This window comes from Molossus molossus, unplaced genomic scaffold, assembly GCF_014108415.1.
Source record: "Molossus molossus isolate mMolMol1 unplaced genomic scaffold, mMolMol1.p scaffold_m16_p_8, whole genome shotgun sequence".
NCBI classification, from domain to species: domain Eukaryota; kingdom Metazoa; phylum Chordata; class Mammalia; order Chiroptera; family Molossidae; genus Molossus; species Molossus molossus.
Genome location: NW_023425402.1, coordinates 7,484,692 through 7,500,230, shown reverse-complemented (window position 1 = coordinate 7,500,230; position 15,539 = coordinate 7,484,692). Strand labels below are relative to the sequence as shown.

Genomic DNA, 15,539 nt, shown 5'->3' with positions numbered 1-15,539 from the left:
GTAACTATTCCCGAGGCCTGACCTGACGAGCCTGCAGTGTGACAGGGCCTGTGCAGACCCTGGAGCCCACCCACTGAGCTTCCTGCAGAATGCTGCTCCCTCCGCGCCAGCCCCGGCAGGTGTGAGTGACAGCCCAGCAGAGGGCCCCGCCCCCCACTGCACCTGGAGGATCTTCAGGAGAGACATAGTAAAGCAGGACAGATGAGGGTTCAACCTTATAAAAGCATGACCAGACCTCACACAGCCCCACGGCTCTAAATAATAGGCCACACTGCCCAAACCTTAAATTCTGGTAGCCAAGTCTTCCAAGTACATTCAGAATGTATGTGCACGTACTAATGAGAAGACAAAAACTTCCACTAGTTCTTACTGCTTTTAGCCTTGCTTAAAAAGAAAGTTAAAAGGAGAAAAAATCGTATAAAATAGCCTTTAATAATCTGTGTGAAAGTCTGAGCAGTTGATCCACATCTACGCTGACACGGGAGGGAAAGGAGAGTGACTGCCTCCCGGCCCGTCAGGCTCTGCATGACTCGGTCCTTCTCAACTTCCGGTCTCGGCTTCAACTTCACCTCCTCGGAGCGGCCCCCCTTCATCATCTGTCTCAGCACGATGCTCAAAGACATCGCAGTGCTTATCACAACCTTTAACCACTTCGCTCACTGCCTGTCACCTCTACTGGTCGGCAGCCCTCTGGGAAGGCGCCCCTCTGCCTGTTCACGACTTGTCTCCAGTGCCCAGCCCGCCGCCTGCTGCGTGGTGGGCACTCAGGACAGGTGCAGAGGAGGCTGCGCAGGACGGAGAGGCAGATGGAAGGAAGCCTTTCTCCTTACAGTGGTACACATAAAGGCAGTGCAGGGTAACTTAAAAATAATGGCCTCTGCAAGTCACAGTTACCTAAGTTACAGGAATTACTTGTGCAACAATATCACTGGCATCTTGCCCTGTTCTTTTTTATTTCCTTCCCCAGATATGCAATTGGCTTAAGCGGAAGAAAATTCTAGCCAGGAGTCAGCAAACCCCCACCTGCTGCTTGTTTTGAAAATTCGCTTATACTGGAGCACAGCCATGCCCATTGGTCTGTGTCGTCTGTGACGGCTTCCCCCACACAGCAGGGAGCACTTACACCAGAAGCCATACGGTCCTCAAAGCCTAAAATATTTACTGTCTGGCCCTTTAAGAAAAGGTCTGCAGAACCCCATCCTAGACCCAAACAACTTGTGTTCCAGAAATCATAAATAAGTTCACTCACACAAGTTATTTCTGAAGAACAGAGAATTTTGTCATCTGTAAATGGCAAAAACCAATGTGTTCTGGAGGTGAAAAGTTCAATACTTATTTCTTAATTGAAGGTGTTGATGAGAAAAAGAATTAAAGCATACATTAATGGGGACAGAGCAGAGGAAGAGGGTTACCGTCTTGCTCTAAAATAATCAAATTAGCTATATTAAAACAGAATTTAATACAGACTCCTTTTTGCTTGTGTAAAATAATTCAGTTTACAAACATTTAGTCTGCTCACTCTGCAGAAGTAAATTTAACTAGGCCGCTATCCCACAAGATAAATAAAGTACATTGCATATGAAAAAACTCTCTCAGCTCTCAGGTAGTTTTCTGATAAATTCGCCAGAACTAACCTCTGGAAGTAATGCTGAGCCTGGCTGTTCTGTTTAGGAGACTTCGGATCACTGAAAACGAGAGTCCGCTTTCATGCTTCCCAAGGAGGACGGAGCCTCTGGATGGAGCTCAACTGCCCTCGCTTCCCCCGCTCACTGGGGCAGGAGACCACTGCCCCGTGACAGCAGCTCGCTGCAGCGGGGCGGGCCGTGTCTCTCCCCAGCTCCTCGGCCTCCTACACGGCCCTCCCCAACTCGCCCTCCCCAACTCGGCATCAGGCGTCTCCTCTGCCGCCTCAGACACGATTCCTGGCGCACTCAGTGCTTCAATCCACGACAAATGTCCCAGGCACTTCTAAGCTTCCGACTTCTTATCTACTCTTCAAAGTCCTGCTCAAATGACATCTCTGCTTCTTCTCAATAACTTATTTATACCTCTATGATAGTATTTTTAATCACTCTGTCTTCTTTTATAATCAGAGAGTGGAAATGTATTCAAGTAATTCCTGTAACTCACCTCCACTGAGTGTGATCATCTGGTTTGGGGGACAGGTACCATCTCACCCCCAGTACCTGCCACAGAGTAGCTCAGTAAATACTGATTGACTTGAAAAAACTTTCTATAAAATGCTTTTCAACAGTTCCACCCCTCTGCCTTGCCCTCAAAATCTAGAAGAACCAGACTCTGGAAAGTATATACACAAAAAAGTAGTCAAGAAAAATCGCCTCTTTTAATGTGGGGCCTAACAAGTTCTGGAACACTCCATCTGAAGTGTTTACACCACAAAGCGATACAAATACTGTGCCATGAGTGTGAGGAGCACAAAGACAGTTGGTACAGCATGACAGCCAACACTTAGGAGATTAGTAAACACACAGAGCCAAATACAAATCTTAGTAGCTAAAAGCACTTGCATGAAAGGAAGTCGAAGCATGCAAACCTCAGAAGACATCACCACAGGTTCTCCAAGAGCTGGCAAATCCACGGAAACACAGGCCAGTCTTCCAGCAGCACCAGCCGCTGTAAGGCCACTACTATGTGTCCAGGCAGTTAAGGCCAGAAGGAGCTTCAAGCAGCTATATAAGCAAAGCAAAGCAAAATTTACCACATTATGACAATTAGTTATTTCCACAGCAAGCCATCCTTCTTAATAAGTTCAACTCTCCCCCCACCCCCAGATGGTGTTTTTACTGTTAGTTAAAAATATGTTTTAATGATGATCACAATGTCAGAATTTAAATCATAAATATCCTGATACTTCCTACAATGATGACCTCGGTCTACAACTCCTCTTTGACTAGGTCCTTTGTAACAAAAGTAAAAGGAAGCTAGAATGCATAGGTGAGGAGAAAGCCTAATGGTAATGGAGGAACTAGAGGGAAAGTAAGAGGGATGTTCTAGTCACTTCAAAGTGTTCTAGGCATGTTCTAGAACCCTCCACAGGTTGAAGAGTTGATGATGATTAAAAGGACCAGTTGTAGGGCCTACCTGTGACCACTACTGCTTGTGAGCAGCAGTTTTCCATTAAAAAAAATTTATATGGGACAAAGCCAGAACGTTTTTCTTTGGAGGGTGGGACATCCTCCTGGTGACAGAAAGGAGAGACCAGAATGAGCCTTAGCCTACTTGCTTCTCTTCTTGGTCATCAAAATAGTCGTGTCACTGTCACACAGAGAAGATTGCTTAGGGTACTCCCCATCTATGAGCAAACCTGAGAATTCTAGCCTTTTTTTTTTTTTAGAAAAATATATTCTTAAATTAGAGAAGGAAAGGCAAATAAAAATCTAATAAAATTCTTTTCTTCTTCTTAGAGCCCTTGGCTCTTAGTGTCTAAAGTGCAACTGCTTTTTAAAAATGAGAGAATGTTTGAAGCCGACGTCTGGAAGTGAGGGGCAGATGTGACACAAAGGGTATACCGGAAGTTTCAGCTCCACTGGTGTTTCATCTCATAATCTGGGTCAGATGAACATTGGTGTTCACTTATTATTCTTTGTCTTTTTTATGTCTGAAGTATTTCACAAAATGTTGGAAAAAAGAGATAAAATGAGTGGAGTGAATTAAAGGAGTACATTTAATACACAGGAAAGTTCGCAGGGAGCAGGGCAGCAAGGCCAGTGGAGTACAACTCAGCAGCCCCATTATCCTCCAGTTAAGGTCTTGAGTACCATTTCTATTAAAATACAGGAAGGAGCAAAAGTTTTACACATGGAGGAAGTTCATTTGATTACCTAACATAGGAAAACAACAGTAAACCTGGGCTGTGCCCTCTGGAAGAGAACACAGTATGTGATGTAACGGCTACCAAACTCCTTTTCTCTCTTCCTTAGGCTGCAGCTGTGCAGTGTTCGTCCTCACATTTTCTAACCGGCTTACTCTTTTCAGCACCAGGGTTTTCACGGTAAGTTAGTACTGTCCTTCAGAGACATTCTGGGTCCTCACTCTCTTCTAGTGTAAAACTTGTGTAGGCTGTGTGCACTTGATGTACCCAGGCAACTACACTTGTAAGGAAGGGCTTTGTGCTTAAAAAAAAATTACAATTCTATTTTGAGCTAGTTGGAAGGGTTCTGCCAAGTCACAAATGAGAATAATTTCTGACCTGACGATATAGCTTTAAGACAAAAATTAGTATTTCTTATACCTTTAGGGGAACGCCAGGGATTATTAACAACTAGTACCACAGGATTCTCTCAAGAAAAACACAAATCACCCGGCCTGTGTGGCTCAGTGGTTGAGTGTTGACCCATGCACCAAGAGGTCGCAGGTTTGATTCCTGGTCAGGGCACATGCCCAGGTTGTGGGCCCAACCCCTCAGTGAGGGACTTGCAGGAGGCAGCCAATCGATGTTGTCTCTCATCGATGTTTCTATCTCTCTCACCCTTTCCTTTCCTCTCTCTAGAATCAATACAGAAAAAATATTTTACAAAAGAAAAAAGAAAAACACAAATCACAAAACAATGAAAAGGCAGACTTGCAGAGATCTAAAACTGCATAGTTCAATACAATATCAATATTATCATGAGATTAAATTTAAATGTAATCTATAGTCTAATGAAATTTGAAATACAGATCAGATTAAAAAAATACTCGTAAAATTATGAATAACTTTGGCCAATGTGGCTCAGTTGGTTGAAGCATCATCCCATGCACCAAAAGGTGGTGGGTTCAATTCCCAGTCAGGGCACATATGGGAAGCAACTGATGTCTCTCTCTCTCTGTCTCTCTCTCTCTGTCTCTCTCTTCCCCTCTCTCTAAAATCAATAAAACATATCCTCGGGTGAGGATTCAAAATAAAACAAAACTATGACTAGAAGAGAGCTTCCTTGACATGATAAAAAGCATTCGTGAAAAATGCAGTTAAAATCATACTTAGCAGTGAAAGACTACAAGTTTTCCCTCTAAGATAAGAAGAGAACAAGGATGACCACTTTCACTACTGCTATTCAACACTATATTTGGAAGTTCTAGCAGAGCAATTAGATGAGAGGACAAAAAGCATCTAAAATGAAATTGAAAAAGTAAAACTATCTCTTCACAGATGACATGATCTTATATACAGAAGAAACCAAAGCATCCACAAGAAAACTACCAGAGCTAACAAACAGACCGAGCAAAGTTGCAGAGCACAAGAGTAACAAACAAAAACCAGCTGTATTTCTACACAGCAAGAATGAACAAAGCAAAAAGGGAATAAGGAAAACATTCCATGTACAATAGCATCTAAAAGAGTAAAATACCTAAGAATAAATTTAACCCAGGAGTTTGAGAGACTTTTCCACTGAAAATTATAAAACATCCCTGAAAGAAATGAGAGAAGACCTAAATAAATGGAAAGACCTCACCTGTTCCTGGATAAGAATACTTAATGTTACTGAGATGTTAATATTACCCAAAGTGATAAAAAAAATTCAATGCAATTGCTTTCAAAATTCTAACACCTTTTTTGCAGAAATGGAAAAACATATCCTCAAAAAGCCCAAAAAGAAAAAAAAAATTGAAAATGAGAACAAGGGTGAATGAGTCATACTTCCTGATTTCAAAACTTACCATAAAACTACAGTAATCAAAACAGTGTGGCACTGCTATCAGGACGAATATGTAGACCAATAGCATAGAACTGATCACTCACAGGAGTGCCAAGCCTATCGAATGGAGGAAAGACAGTCTCTTCAACAGACAGTCCTAGGAACAACTGAATTTCCACATGCAAAAGATAAAACTGGACCCCTAACCTCACATCATATAAAAAATTAACTCAAAACGGATAAAAGACCTAACAGATAAACCCATAAAATTCTTAGTAGAAAATAGTAAATCTTCACGACATTAAATTTGGTAATACATTCTGAGATGACAGCAAAAGCAGGAGCAACAAAAGAAAACACAGATAAATCGAAACCTCATTAAAATTAAAGCTTCTGTGTATCAAAGGACAACATCAAGAAAGTGAATAGCCCTGGACGGGTGGCTCAGTTGGTTGGAGTGTCATCCTATGCACCAAAAGGTTGAGGGTTTGATCCCTGGTCACAGGGCCCATATGGAAGGCAACTGATCTGTATCTCTCTCACATCAATGTTTCTCTAACCAACCCTCTCTAAAAATCAATAAACAGATCCTTGGGTGAGGATTTTGCAAAAAGAAAGTGAATAGACAGTCCACAGAATGGGAGAAAATATTTGCAAATCATATAGCTAATGAAGGTTTAATATCCAGAATACACAAAGAACTCCTAAAACTCAACAACAAAAAGATGACCCAATTAAAAGATGGGTAAAAGACTTGATATATATTGCTCAAAAAAGATACACACACACACACACACACACACACACACACACACGACCAGTAAACGCAGGAGAAAATACTCAACATTATTAGTCATTAGGGAAATGCAAATCAAAACCACATAGAGATACCACTTCACACCTACTGGGGTGACTATAGTAGGATGGGAGGGACGGATAGGGAGAGGTAGAAAGAGAGAGAGAAAAGGAAAAAGAAGAAAAGTATTGGTAGAGATAAGATGTGGAGAAATTGTTCACGTTTCACTGGTGGGCAAGTAAAATAGTGCAGCTGCTGTGGAAAATAGTTTAGCAGCTCCTAAGAAAGCTAAACACAGAATTACCGTATAACTCAACAATTCTATTCCTAGGTATATACCCAAAACACTTGGAAGTGGGGATTCAAACAGATACTTGCCTGCCAATGTTCACTGTAGCACTATTCACAATAGCCAAAAAGCTGGAAACAACCCGTGTCTATGAATGGATTAAAAATATGGTCTATACATATAATGGAATAGTATTCAGCCATAAAGAGGGACAGATTTCTGATACAGGCTACAACACGGAAAACATGCTAAGTGAAATAATCCAGACACAAAAGGACAAACAGAGTGTAATTCCACTTATATAAAATATCAAGAATAAGCAAATTCATAGAGAAGGAAAGCAAGGAGAGAGGTAACCAAAGGCTGTGGGAGGAAGAACGGGTACAGAGTTTCTGTTTGCGGTGATGAAATGTTTTGGAAATAGTGGTGATGTTGCACAACTTTGTGAACATAATTTGTACCACTGCATTATATACTTAAAAATGGCTATAATGGTAAATTTTATGTCATGCTTATTTTTACCACAAAAATGTTAAAATAGTAAATTTTATGTTAATACATTTTACCATGAACATATTTTAAATTCTGTTGCTAAGTTTCACCAGCCAGTTTAAGTGTTCACTGGCGACACATGGCTAGTGGCTACCAATCACCACAGTGGACAGCAAAGGTACAAACATTTACACCACAGAAAGGTCTATGACGTAGTTCTCATCTAGAAGCTGAAACCACAAGCTCCAAATGCAAGCTGATTAGTAAATGAGGAAAAGTGCACTCAAAAGAGCATGCTCTAGAGGGTACCCCGGCATCAGCCACACTTGGAAGTCCTCACAGGCAGTAGCAGCAGAGGAAGAAGAGTGAGAGGGGCCAGCACATTCTCCAAAGGTTTTTATCTCTCTCTCCAAAAATCAATAAAGAAAAGATACTAAAAAAAAAAAAGAATTACCTAACCCGGCCAGTGTGGCTTAGTGGATTGAGCATGGTCCCACGTACTGAGAGGTCCCAGTTTGCTTCCCGGTCAGGGCACAAGCCCGGGGTTTTGGGCTCAATCCCTAGTAGGAGGCGTGCAGGAGACAGCTGACTGATGTTTCTCTCTCACATCAATGTTTTTCTCTCTCTCTTAAAAAAATCAATAAAAACATATTTAAAAAAAAAAAAGAATCACCTAGTAAAAAGTTTCAATGCTAGGTTTTCTATCTACACCTCACAGAAGGGGAGGAAGTATGCATAAAAGGGAAGAGGTCTCAGGCTGCAAGATAGCCTCGAAAAGGATGGAGCCATCAGGGATTAGCTGTCTCTGAGGTGGGCCCACAGGGCACAACTGCTTTGAAACCTTTCTACCAGGAGCCTGCCAAGCTCCATCCTTTACTACCTGTCACACATTTAAATACAGCCAAGTCATGCTTTAATGATTCATGGGTAAACAACAGAGTGCAAAGATGAAGGGAGAAACTGTTTCCCAGGATCGTTAATGAAGAATGGCTAACATTTCCTGGCAGGTTCCGTTCTATGCACTTGCCAGATATTATCTCACCGAATTCTCACATCACCTTGTGAGGTCTGTACTACTAACAGCATTTTATAGTTCAGGAAAGCGAGAGACAGCGATCAGGAAACGCGCTCAGAGCCACGCGGCTGGGAGTGAGAGAGCGGTCGGACCTAAACCCAGAAGTCTGGTTCCACAGCAGCGCCCCCTCCACCTTGTGTCTGTGCAGGTGTGCGTGTCAGACCACCTGGAGGTAGACGGAGACACACAGGAGGAAGAGGAGAGGTGGGCAGAGGACTGCGTTGTGCTCGGGAGGACAGACTACAGACGGGACTCTGAGACATGCACCTGAGGAAAAGGACAAATACAAATTTTCCCCAGTTCTCTAAGCCTGGACTGTAATGTGTACACCAAATTTCTCAGAAACAGATATAAGGTGAATGAAGCAAAAGACAAAGGAGAAACACAGGTATTTAACTTCAAACCTGGAGACAGGAGCAACAAGGTGAGCTAAATGTAGGAAGACAGCTCCATCAACCCAGTCATAAATATTCAGAGGACAAGAAACAGCTTTCCGAGGGAAGAGGCCCTCAGTTCATTAGGAAAGTTCACTCTCTCTGGACGAAGACAGACTATGTGGATAGATAACAGAAACAGGAGCCACCATAGAAGCAGATCCCAAACGGTAAACAAGTAGCTGACATTCTGGTTTATAAATCAAAGTTCGCTGCAGGCAGGGGCCCAAACTGCTCTAGGTCTCTAAGTGTGACAGCACCTGTAACCACTGCCCCTCTGCAGGCCCGCCCAACCCACCAAAGGCTAGTCGAATGAGCTTTATAAAAATCCTCAAACCTATCCCTATATTACTTCACATTCTTTCTCACCTAAACATCTGCACCACGTGAAACCGATGGGAGTTCCCACAAAGCACATTTGGAGAGTATTATTACTAAGCTGTGAAATAGGCATGCAGCGGATAGGAAAGGGGCAAAATAAAGGGGCCACAATAAACCACAAACTAGACAATTAATCTGGAAGTAAATTTAGGTTGGCTACAATCTGGGATAAAAATTAAGGTGTGCTAAAAAAAAAAAAAAAAAAGGCACATGACAGGGTGACCTTACTACTTCTTGCTTTTATTATTTGTTGTTAAACAGACATAACAAGCCAGTAGATCACTACAGAGACTACAGAGAGCCTTTAAAAATGTAAACTGACCATAAAAAGAGGCCCTCCTGATTTATAATCTGGGTATTTGTGCTCATGATGTGTTTGTACAAGCAGACTAAACCAGTCATCGAGAGCTAGAGCTTCTCATGAATACACTCAGGTTGCAGAATATTAATATCTTAAACTCATTGCAAAAAGATGACATGTGAAAGTTTTAAAGGGTTTTCCAGCTGATGAGGAATTTTTCCAACTCACAGAAGTAAACCGAAGCCTCCTTCTTGCCAAGGCAAGATGCTCAGCAAGAGGGCAGACCCGTCACGCACATGAGGATTACAAAAGCACGGGAAGCTTCCCTAGAGACAGGTGAAGTCATATACTTCCAGACACTGGGGTACAGTTAAAAAACAAGATTCCAAAACTTTCAAAGGATACGGTCTGTACCAGGAAACAATGTTCTTCCAGTCAGCAGCTCGGCCATTATGCATCCCACCGACCAAATATCAACTGGCAAAGTTAAAAAGAAAAGTGCAGACATTGTCACTGTGATCATACTTGGCCATCAATGACACTATAACTAGGGGTGAAACATCTGAACTAATATTTAAGACACCTGAGGTTAAACAATCATACTCCTTTCTACAGAAGTAAGTAAGCTTACTACGACCTTCGCCCCACTAACGGGCTTCATAGGTAGGTAAGTCCAAACATCATTAAGGCAAGAAAGAAGCTGTGCACAAAGGGGTGTAAGTGTCTTCCTGGTAGACATGGTGGATTCTCCCAACTAATATTGAGAGGTTAAGATTATAAACCATTGTCTTCAGGTAGAAATACTCAGAGAACAAGTTAAAAATCTAAATAAATCAAATTGCAAAATCTCAAAGTTTGACACCTGTGCATTAAAACTTCACTTTATCCGAGTAATTGAAATATTTCCTATCTGTGGACTTTTAAAAGGATCACTGAAGGAGGAAAAGATGTTTCCTCCTATTCCTACCATCCTACTGCTGAGAATCCCAAATACACCCAGGATGGCATTAACAGGCCCTCCCAGCCAACGTAAGCAATACCTGTCTGGTTGTAATGCATCCAGTTCAGCATGATCTCAGGAGCCCTGTACCACCGAGTGGCCACATAGCCTGTCATTTCATCATCTGTATGTCGAGCCAGTCCAAAATCCAAGATCTAAGGGAAACAAGAGAAATCAGGTGCTGAAGCAGGTGGAAAAAATCCTAGTGCCTCATAAAAAGGGAGATATAGCACTTCCACAAACATACTTCCCAGCCTATGCTCAGAATGCATGGTAAACATAGCAAGTACTTTGAAAAATGAAATTACAAAAAGCAAAACAAGAATGCCACTCCTAGGTATTTACCCAAGAGCAATGAAAAGGAATGTCCACTCAAAGGCTCACACCCGAATGTTCACAGCAGCTTTGCACAGCCCCAGATAGGAACTGAAGCTAATGTCCACCACCAGATGGGCGGAACAATTGTGGTATATTCATAAAATGGATACCACTCAGCAGTAAAAAAGGAATGAACTATCGAAACCCCCAATACAGATGAATCTAAAAATACTATACTAAGCAAAAGTCAGAGACACACACACACAGTATGATTCCAGAAAGGATAAATTCACGATTAGAGGGACTGCCTAGGAAGGGGTACAGGGAACTTCCCGAGGTAATGGAAATGTTCATCACAGTTGAGTTGGTGGTTACATGGATACATACATTTGTCAAAAGTACACTTAAAATGATGCACATTCTGCCCTGGCCGATTTGGCTCAGCAGTTAGAGCATCGGCCTGTGGACCAGAGAGACCCGGGTTCAGTTCCCGCTAAGAGCACATGCCTCGGTTGCAGTTTGTCCTTGGCCCCAGCTGGGGTTGTGTGGGTGGCAACCACTCGATGTGTCTCTCTCACATTGATGTTTCTCTCTCTCTCTCCCTCCCTCCCACTCTATCTCAAGATAAATGCAAAAAAAAAAAAAGATGCATGTTCTTATATGCAAATTGTTTCAAAAACAATGAGTAAAAATTGAAACTTGAAACTAATATAATATTGTATGTCAACTATAATTAAAAAATTAAAAAATTATTTAAAAAAAAGAAACAAAATAAAACAATTTCCAGAGCTGCTTGTTCTTTATAGACAATTTTTTTTATCTCTTATTTGAATTATTTTGAAGAACAGGTTTCTGCCATTTTTTTTCTATTTAATAATTATCTCTTTAGGATTGCTTACTTGATATTCAGACTATAATTATCTTTTATTATAACTAATAAATTAAATTTCAAATATAAGGTTTTTTTAGAATGAAAACAGGACAACTACCTGATGACCCCTGTAATGTCACTTAAAACTTAAGCTTACTAAGTCTATGGTTTAAATGTCAAAGTTTGATAATCCCTAAGGCAATACGACTTTTCAGATACAAAGTCATAGCTTACACAACATTCCCAACATAAATTTGCCTGGTTCATCAAACATGTAATTACAAGGTGGAGCAAATACTTCCCAGGGTCTCTTCACCTTACCTTCAGCTCACAGTCTTCATTCACAGCTAGATTACTAGGTTTCAGGTCCTAGGAAGCAAGGACAGAGAGGACGGGATCAGCTTTGTGACGCATGGTAAATTCTCTCCTGAGATCCGAACATAAACGTTAAGACTTCCCTGGCCATATACAGACACTCTCCATTCTGTAGTCACTATCTAGTCCTAATTAGCCTAAATAGGTAAAAATTACACATCTTCTTCCTTTAATCAGTTTAAACCTGAAGTTGTAATTAATCAATATTTCAATGGCTAAAATAAGCTTAGATTAGGATCTTGGCTAAATGACAGTCTCCCCACCTTACCCCCACTGCCACCACACATACCCCCAGCTACCCAAAATAATTTAATAAAAAACGTAAGACATACCCTGTGAATTATGTCGGCTGAATGTATATACTGTGAAATGGAAAAAAGTCAGTTAAATAAAAAGTCATTGCCAAGCTCCTACTACATTACAGGATTTATTGGATGTTATTTTCATGAGTCAGTGAGAACTGCCAGTATCAATGAGATCAGAAATCCGAACAAGTAATTATTAGTAGTTTATACATTTATCATAACTATGATTTCCATACCAACAACTCTACTCAGAGCTGAAGTATGAATGAAAGACAATCTACTTTTCGTTGGTTCTCTGGAATCAAGGAGGACTCAAAGCTGCTAGCCCAGGGGTGTGGCTCAGTGGACTGAGCGTCATCCAATGGCCTGAGAGGTCCTGGTTCGATTCCTGGTCAGGGCACATGCCTGGGTTTTGGGCTCAATCCCCAGTAGGGAGTGTGCAGGAGGCAGCCACTCATTGTATCTCTCTCACACTGATGTTTCTCTCTCTCTCTCTCCCGCCCCTCCGAAAAAAACAAAACAAAAAAACAATAAAAAATAGTTAAAAATTAAAAAGCTGCTAAATATCAAAAGTAGTTTAATTTTTTTTATCCTCACCCCAGGACATTTTTCCATTTTTTATTCATATAGAGTGGGAGGGAGAGAGAGGAAGAGAGAAAGAGAAACATCGACGTGAAAGGGACACATCGAGTGGCTGCCACCCGCATGACCCAACCAGAGCCGGGGACATGCAGCCAAGGTACATGCCCTTAGCGGGAACTGAACCCAGGTCTCTGTGGACCGCAGGCTGACGCTCTAACCGCCGAGCCAAACTGGCCAGGGTAAAAGTGGTTTAATTTTAAACACAGTTTATTTGCCCCTCCCACAAATAAATTAGCCTTCTTGGGGATATTTTTTAAGTTTCAACATGATTCTGACCAGATATTAAATTATATCAAGAAATTACTATTACTGTTTAGTTGTAATAATGAGGAGCCCTTCATTCTCTGACATGCACACTGAAGTATCTATGGGTGGAATGAGATGATGTCTAGACTTGCCTTACAATAATCCAGGGCTTGGGGAATACAAGGGAAATAAGACTGGCCATATGCTGGTAATTGTGGTCATTGGGTAAAACAGGGGTTCATTATACTATGATTGTACTAGTGATTTTGCAAGGGTTTGAAATTTTCCAGAAGAAATTTTTTTTTTATTTGCTTTTCCCCCCTTAAGCCCTAAACTGAACAGAGAGAAGTAGAGAGAGAATTTCATGTCTCAAAAGTATTACTAATATTATATTGTCTGTACCTTGAGACCTCGGAGAATTTGGTAGATAAGGAACTGAACGTGGTCATCCGTAAGCTTCTGACATTTCACAATGTTGTTCAGATCTGCCCCCATGAGATGGGTCACCAGATACCTAGAAATTAATGAAATGTTACACAATAATCCAGAAACCTGAAGTTCTTATCTTATCTTTTTAAGAAAAGGCCATCTAGTGAGTACCACAGTAACAGATAAAAGCTTAGCAACTACTCACAGGGGCTCATTTTCAATACCACTATTCTAACTTCATCTCCTGCTATCTGCTTTTCTAAAAACTTTATACTCATTCCTAACTGACATATCTTTTCCTAGGTTCTCTTAAAACAAAGGAAACAAAACTGGATATTAGAATGATTTGTTAGTATCAATTTTCTTTAAAATCCACCATTACATTTTTCACCTCATATAAACCCTCCAAGTTGTAGGTCCTAAAATAGGGTATCTTTACATTTTCAAATTATAACTCTTCTTTTTCAGGAATGACTGGTAAAAGGATATTGTTCGCTGACAGCATTCCTGCCTTTACTTTAAAGGATGGAGGAACACTTTTATCTGTAAGCAAGGTGCATTCCAGAACTTCTCCTCACAGGTGTGGTGCTGGCAACGAATCCTACTTTTGCGTGGTAAGACTAGGGGATGATTACATTCAAGTCAAACAGGTTCACCACAGATATTCTAGACGCAAAGCTTTACCCACTCATTACTGTATCATACAGGGATGGAAACACAAAAACACATCACCACTAAAGAGGCTGAATTTTTAAAAATTAGGTTAGGTTTTATCTACTGCGTAAGAATCATTACCCATTCCCGAGGCTGGATAATAATGTACATTAGTTCAGCTTTAAAGAATGCATTTCATTTGTTTCTTTTTTAAAGAAATTAAATTTGGAGGAAAAGAAACCAGGTGAGTAACTTTAAATCTATTATAAAGTATTGTATGGATAAATATGTGTACAACCTCTCTCTACACACACACCACTACATTTATTAATCTCCTTGCTCAAGGAGGAATGAGCGTTTTTCTGTTTCCTAATTTCCCTGTTGGGCTGCTATGGTCTGTTCCCAATTTCACTAAGATCAAAAGGAGTTAGCTTAGATGTGGCCTTCAGGTAAGATTTCTAGCATTTCATATTTTTAAAACTTGCATGTTTATATTGCCTTGAGGAAATGACAGACTCTAAATATAAACTGATAAACTGGACTTTCTGAAATGTTTTCATAAAGGTAGTTCTTATTAGAGATGTTCCAAGCTCAATGTCGCAAAACCAAAGGCACGCGGTGCTCATCCGGTGCCCATGTCTCACGCACTCTTTCGACAACCCAGTGAGGTGAGACCATCAGTATTCCCATTTCACTGATGAGGAAACAGACTGGTAATGTCAGGGGTTATATCCAAAACTGTTTGATCTCAGAGACGGTGACCTTAAATCAAAGCACATGCTGCCTCCAAATTCTTCCAGCTGATGTAAAATTTAAGTCAAGAGAATGATCTTTTAAAAAAATATTTCCTAGCCCTGGCCGGTTTGGCTCAGCGGTTAGAGCGTCGGCCTGCGGTCCTGAGAGACCTGGGTCCGGTTCCCGCTAAGGGCACGTACCTTGGTTGCAGTTTGTCCCCGGCCCTGGTTGGTCGTGCGGGTGGCAGCCACTCGATGTGTCCCTTTCACGTCGATGTTTCTCTCTCTCTCTCTCTCCCTCCCACACTCTATCTGAACAAAAAATAGAAAAAATGTCCACGGGTGAGGATAAAAAAAAATATATATTTTCTAAATGTCACAATAACCAGGTAAACAGTATCTCCTGATAATTTTCTCATAAATTCTCAATATTTACTATCAAACTTAACCTTTAATGAAAAAGAAAGCTTGGCAAAACAACAATGAATATATTCCATCATAAGTAGTCGCTGTATTTTTTTAACCCAAAACTGACATAATTTGATAAATATGAGAAAAATC

General features: G+C 40.9%; 1 protein-coding gene across 4 annotated transcripts in view; it reads right to left on the bottom strand.

The window, feature by feature from the left end:
- Nucleotides 1–15,539, bottom strand: part of MAPK14 (mitogen-activated protein kinase 14) — a 68,847-nt gene that overhangs the window by 15,447 nt on the left and 37,861 nt on the right. For all 4 annotated transcript variants that reach the window (XM_036248180.1, XM_036248181.1, XM_036248183.1 and 1 more), the window contains exons 4-8: nt 13,564–13,675; nt 12,301–12,330; nt 11,915–11,962; nt 10,445–10,559; nt 9,810–9,881 (exon numbers count right to left, since the gene is read on the bottom strand). In XM_036248180.1, the coding sequence (XP_036104073.1) occupies nt 9,810–9,881; nt 10,445–10,559; nt 11,915–11,962; nt 12,301–12,330; nt 13,564–13,675 (377 nt within the window). The remainder of the gene's footprint in view (nt 1–9,809; nt 9,882–10,444; nt 10,560–11,914; nt 11,963–12,300; nt 12,331–13,563; nt 13,676–15,539) is intronic.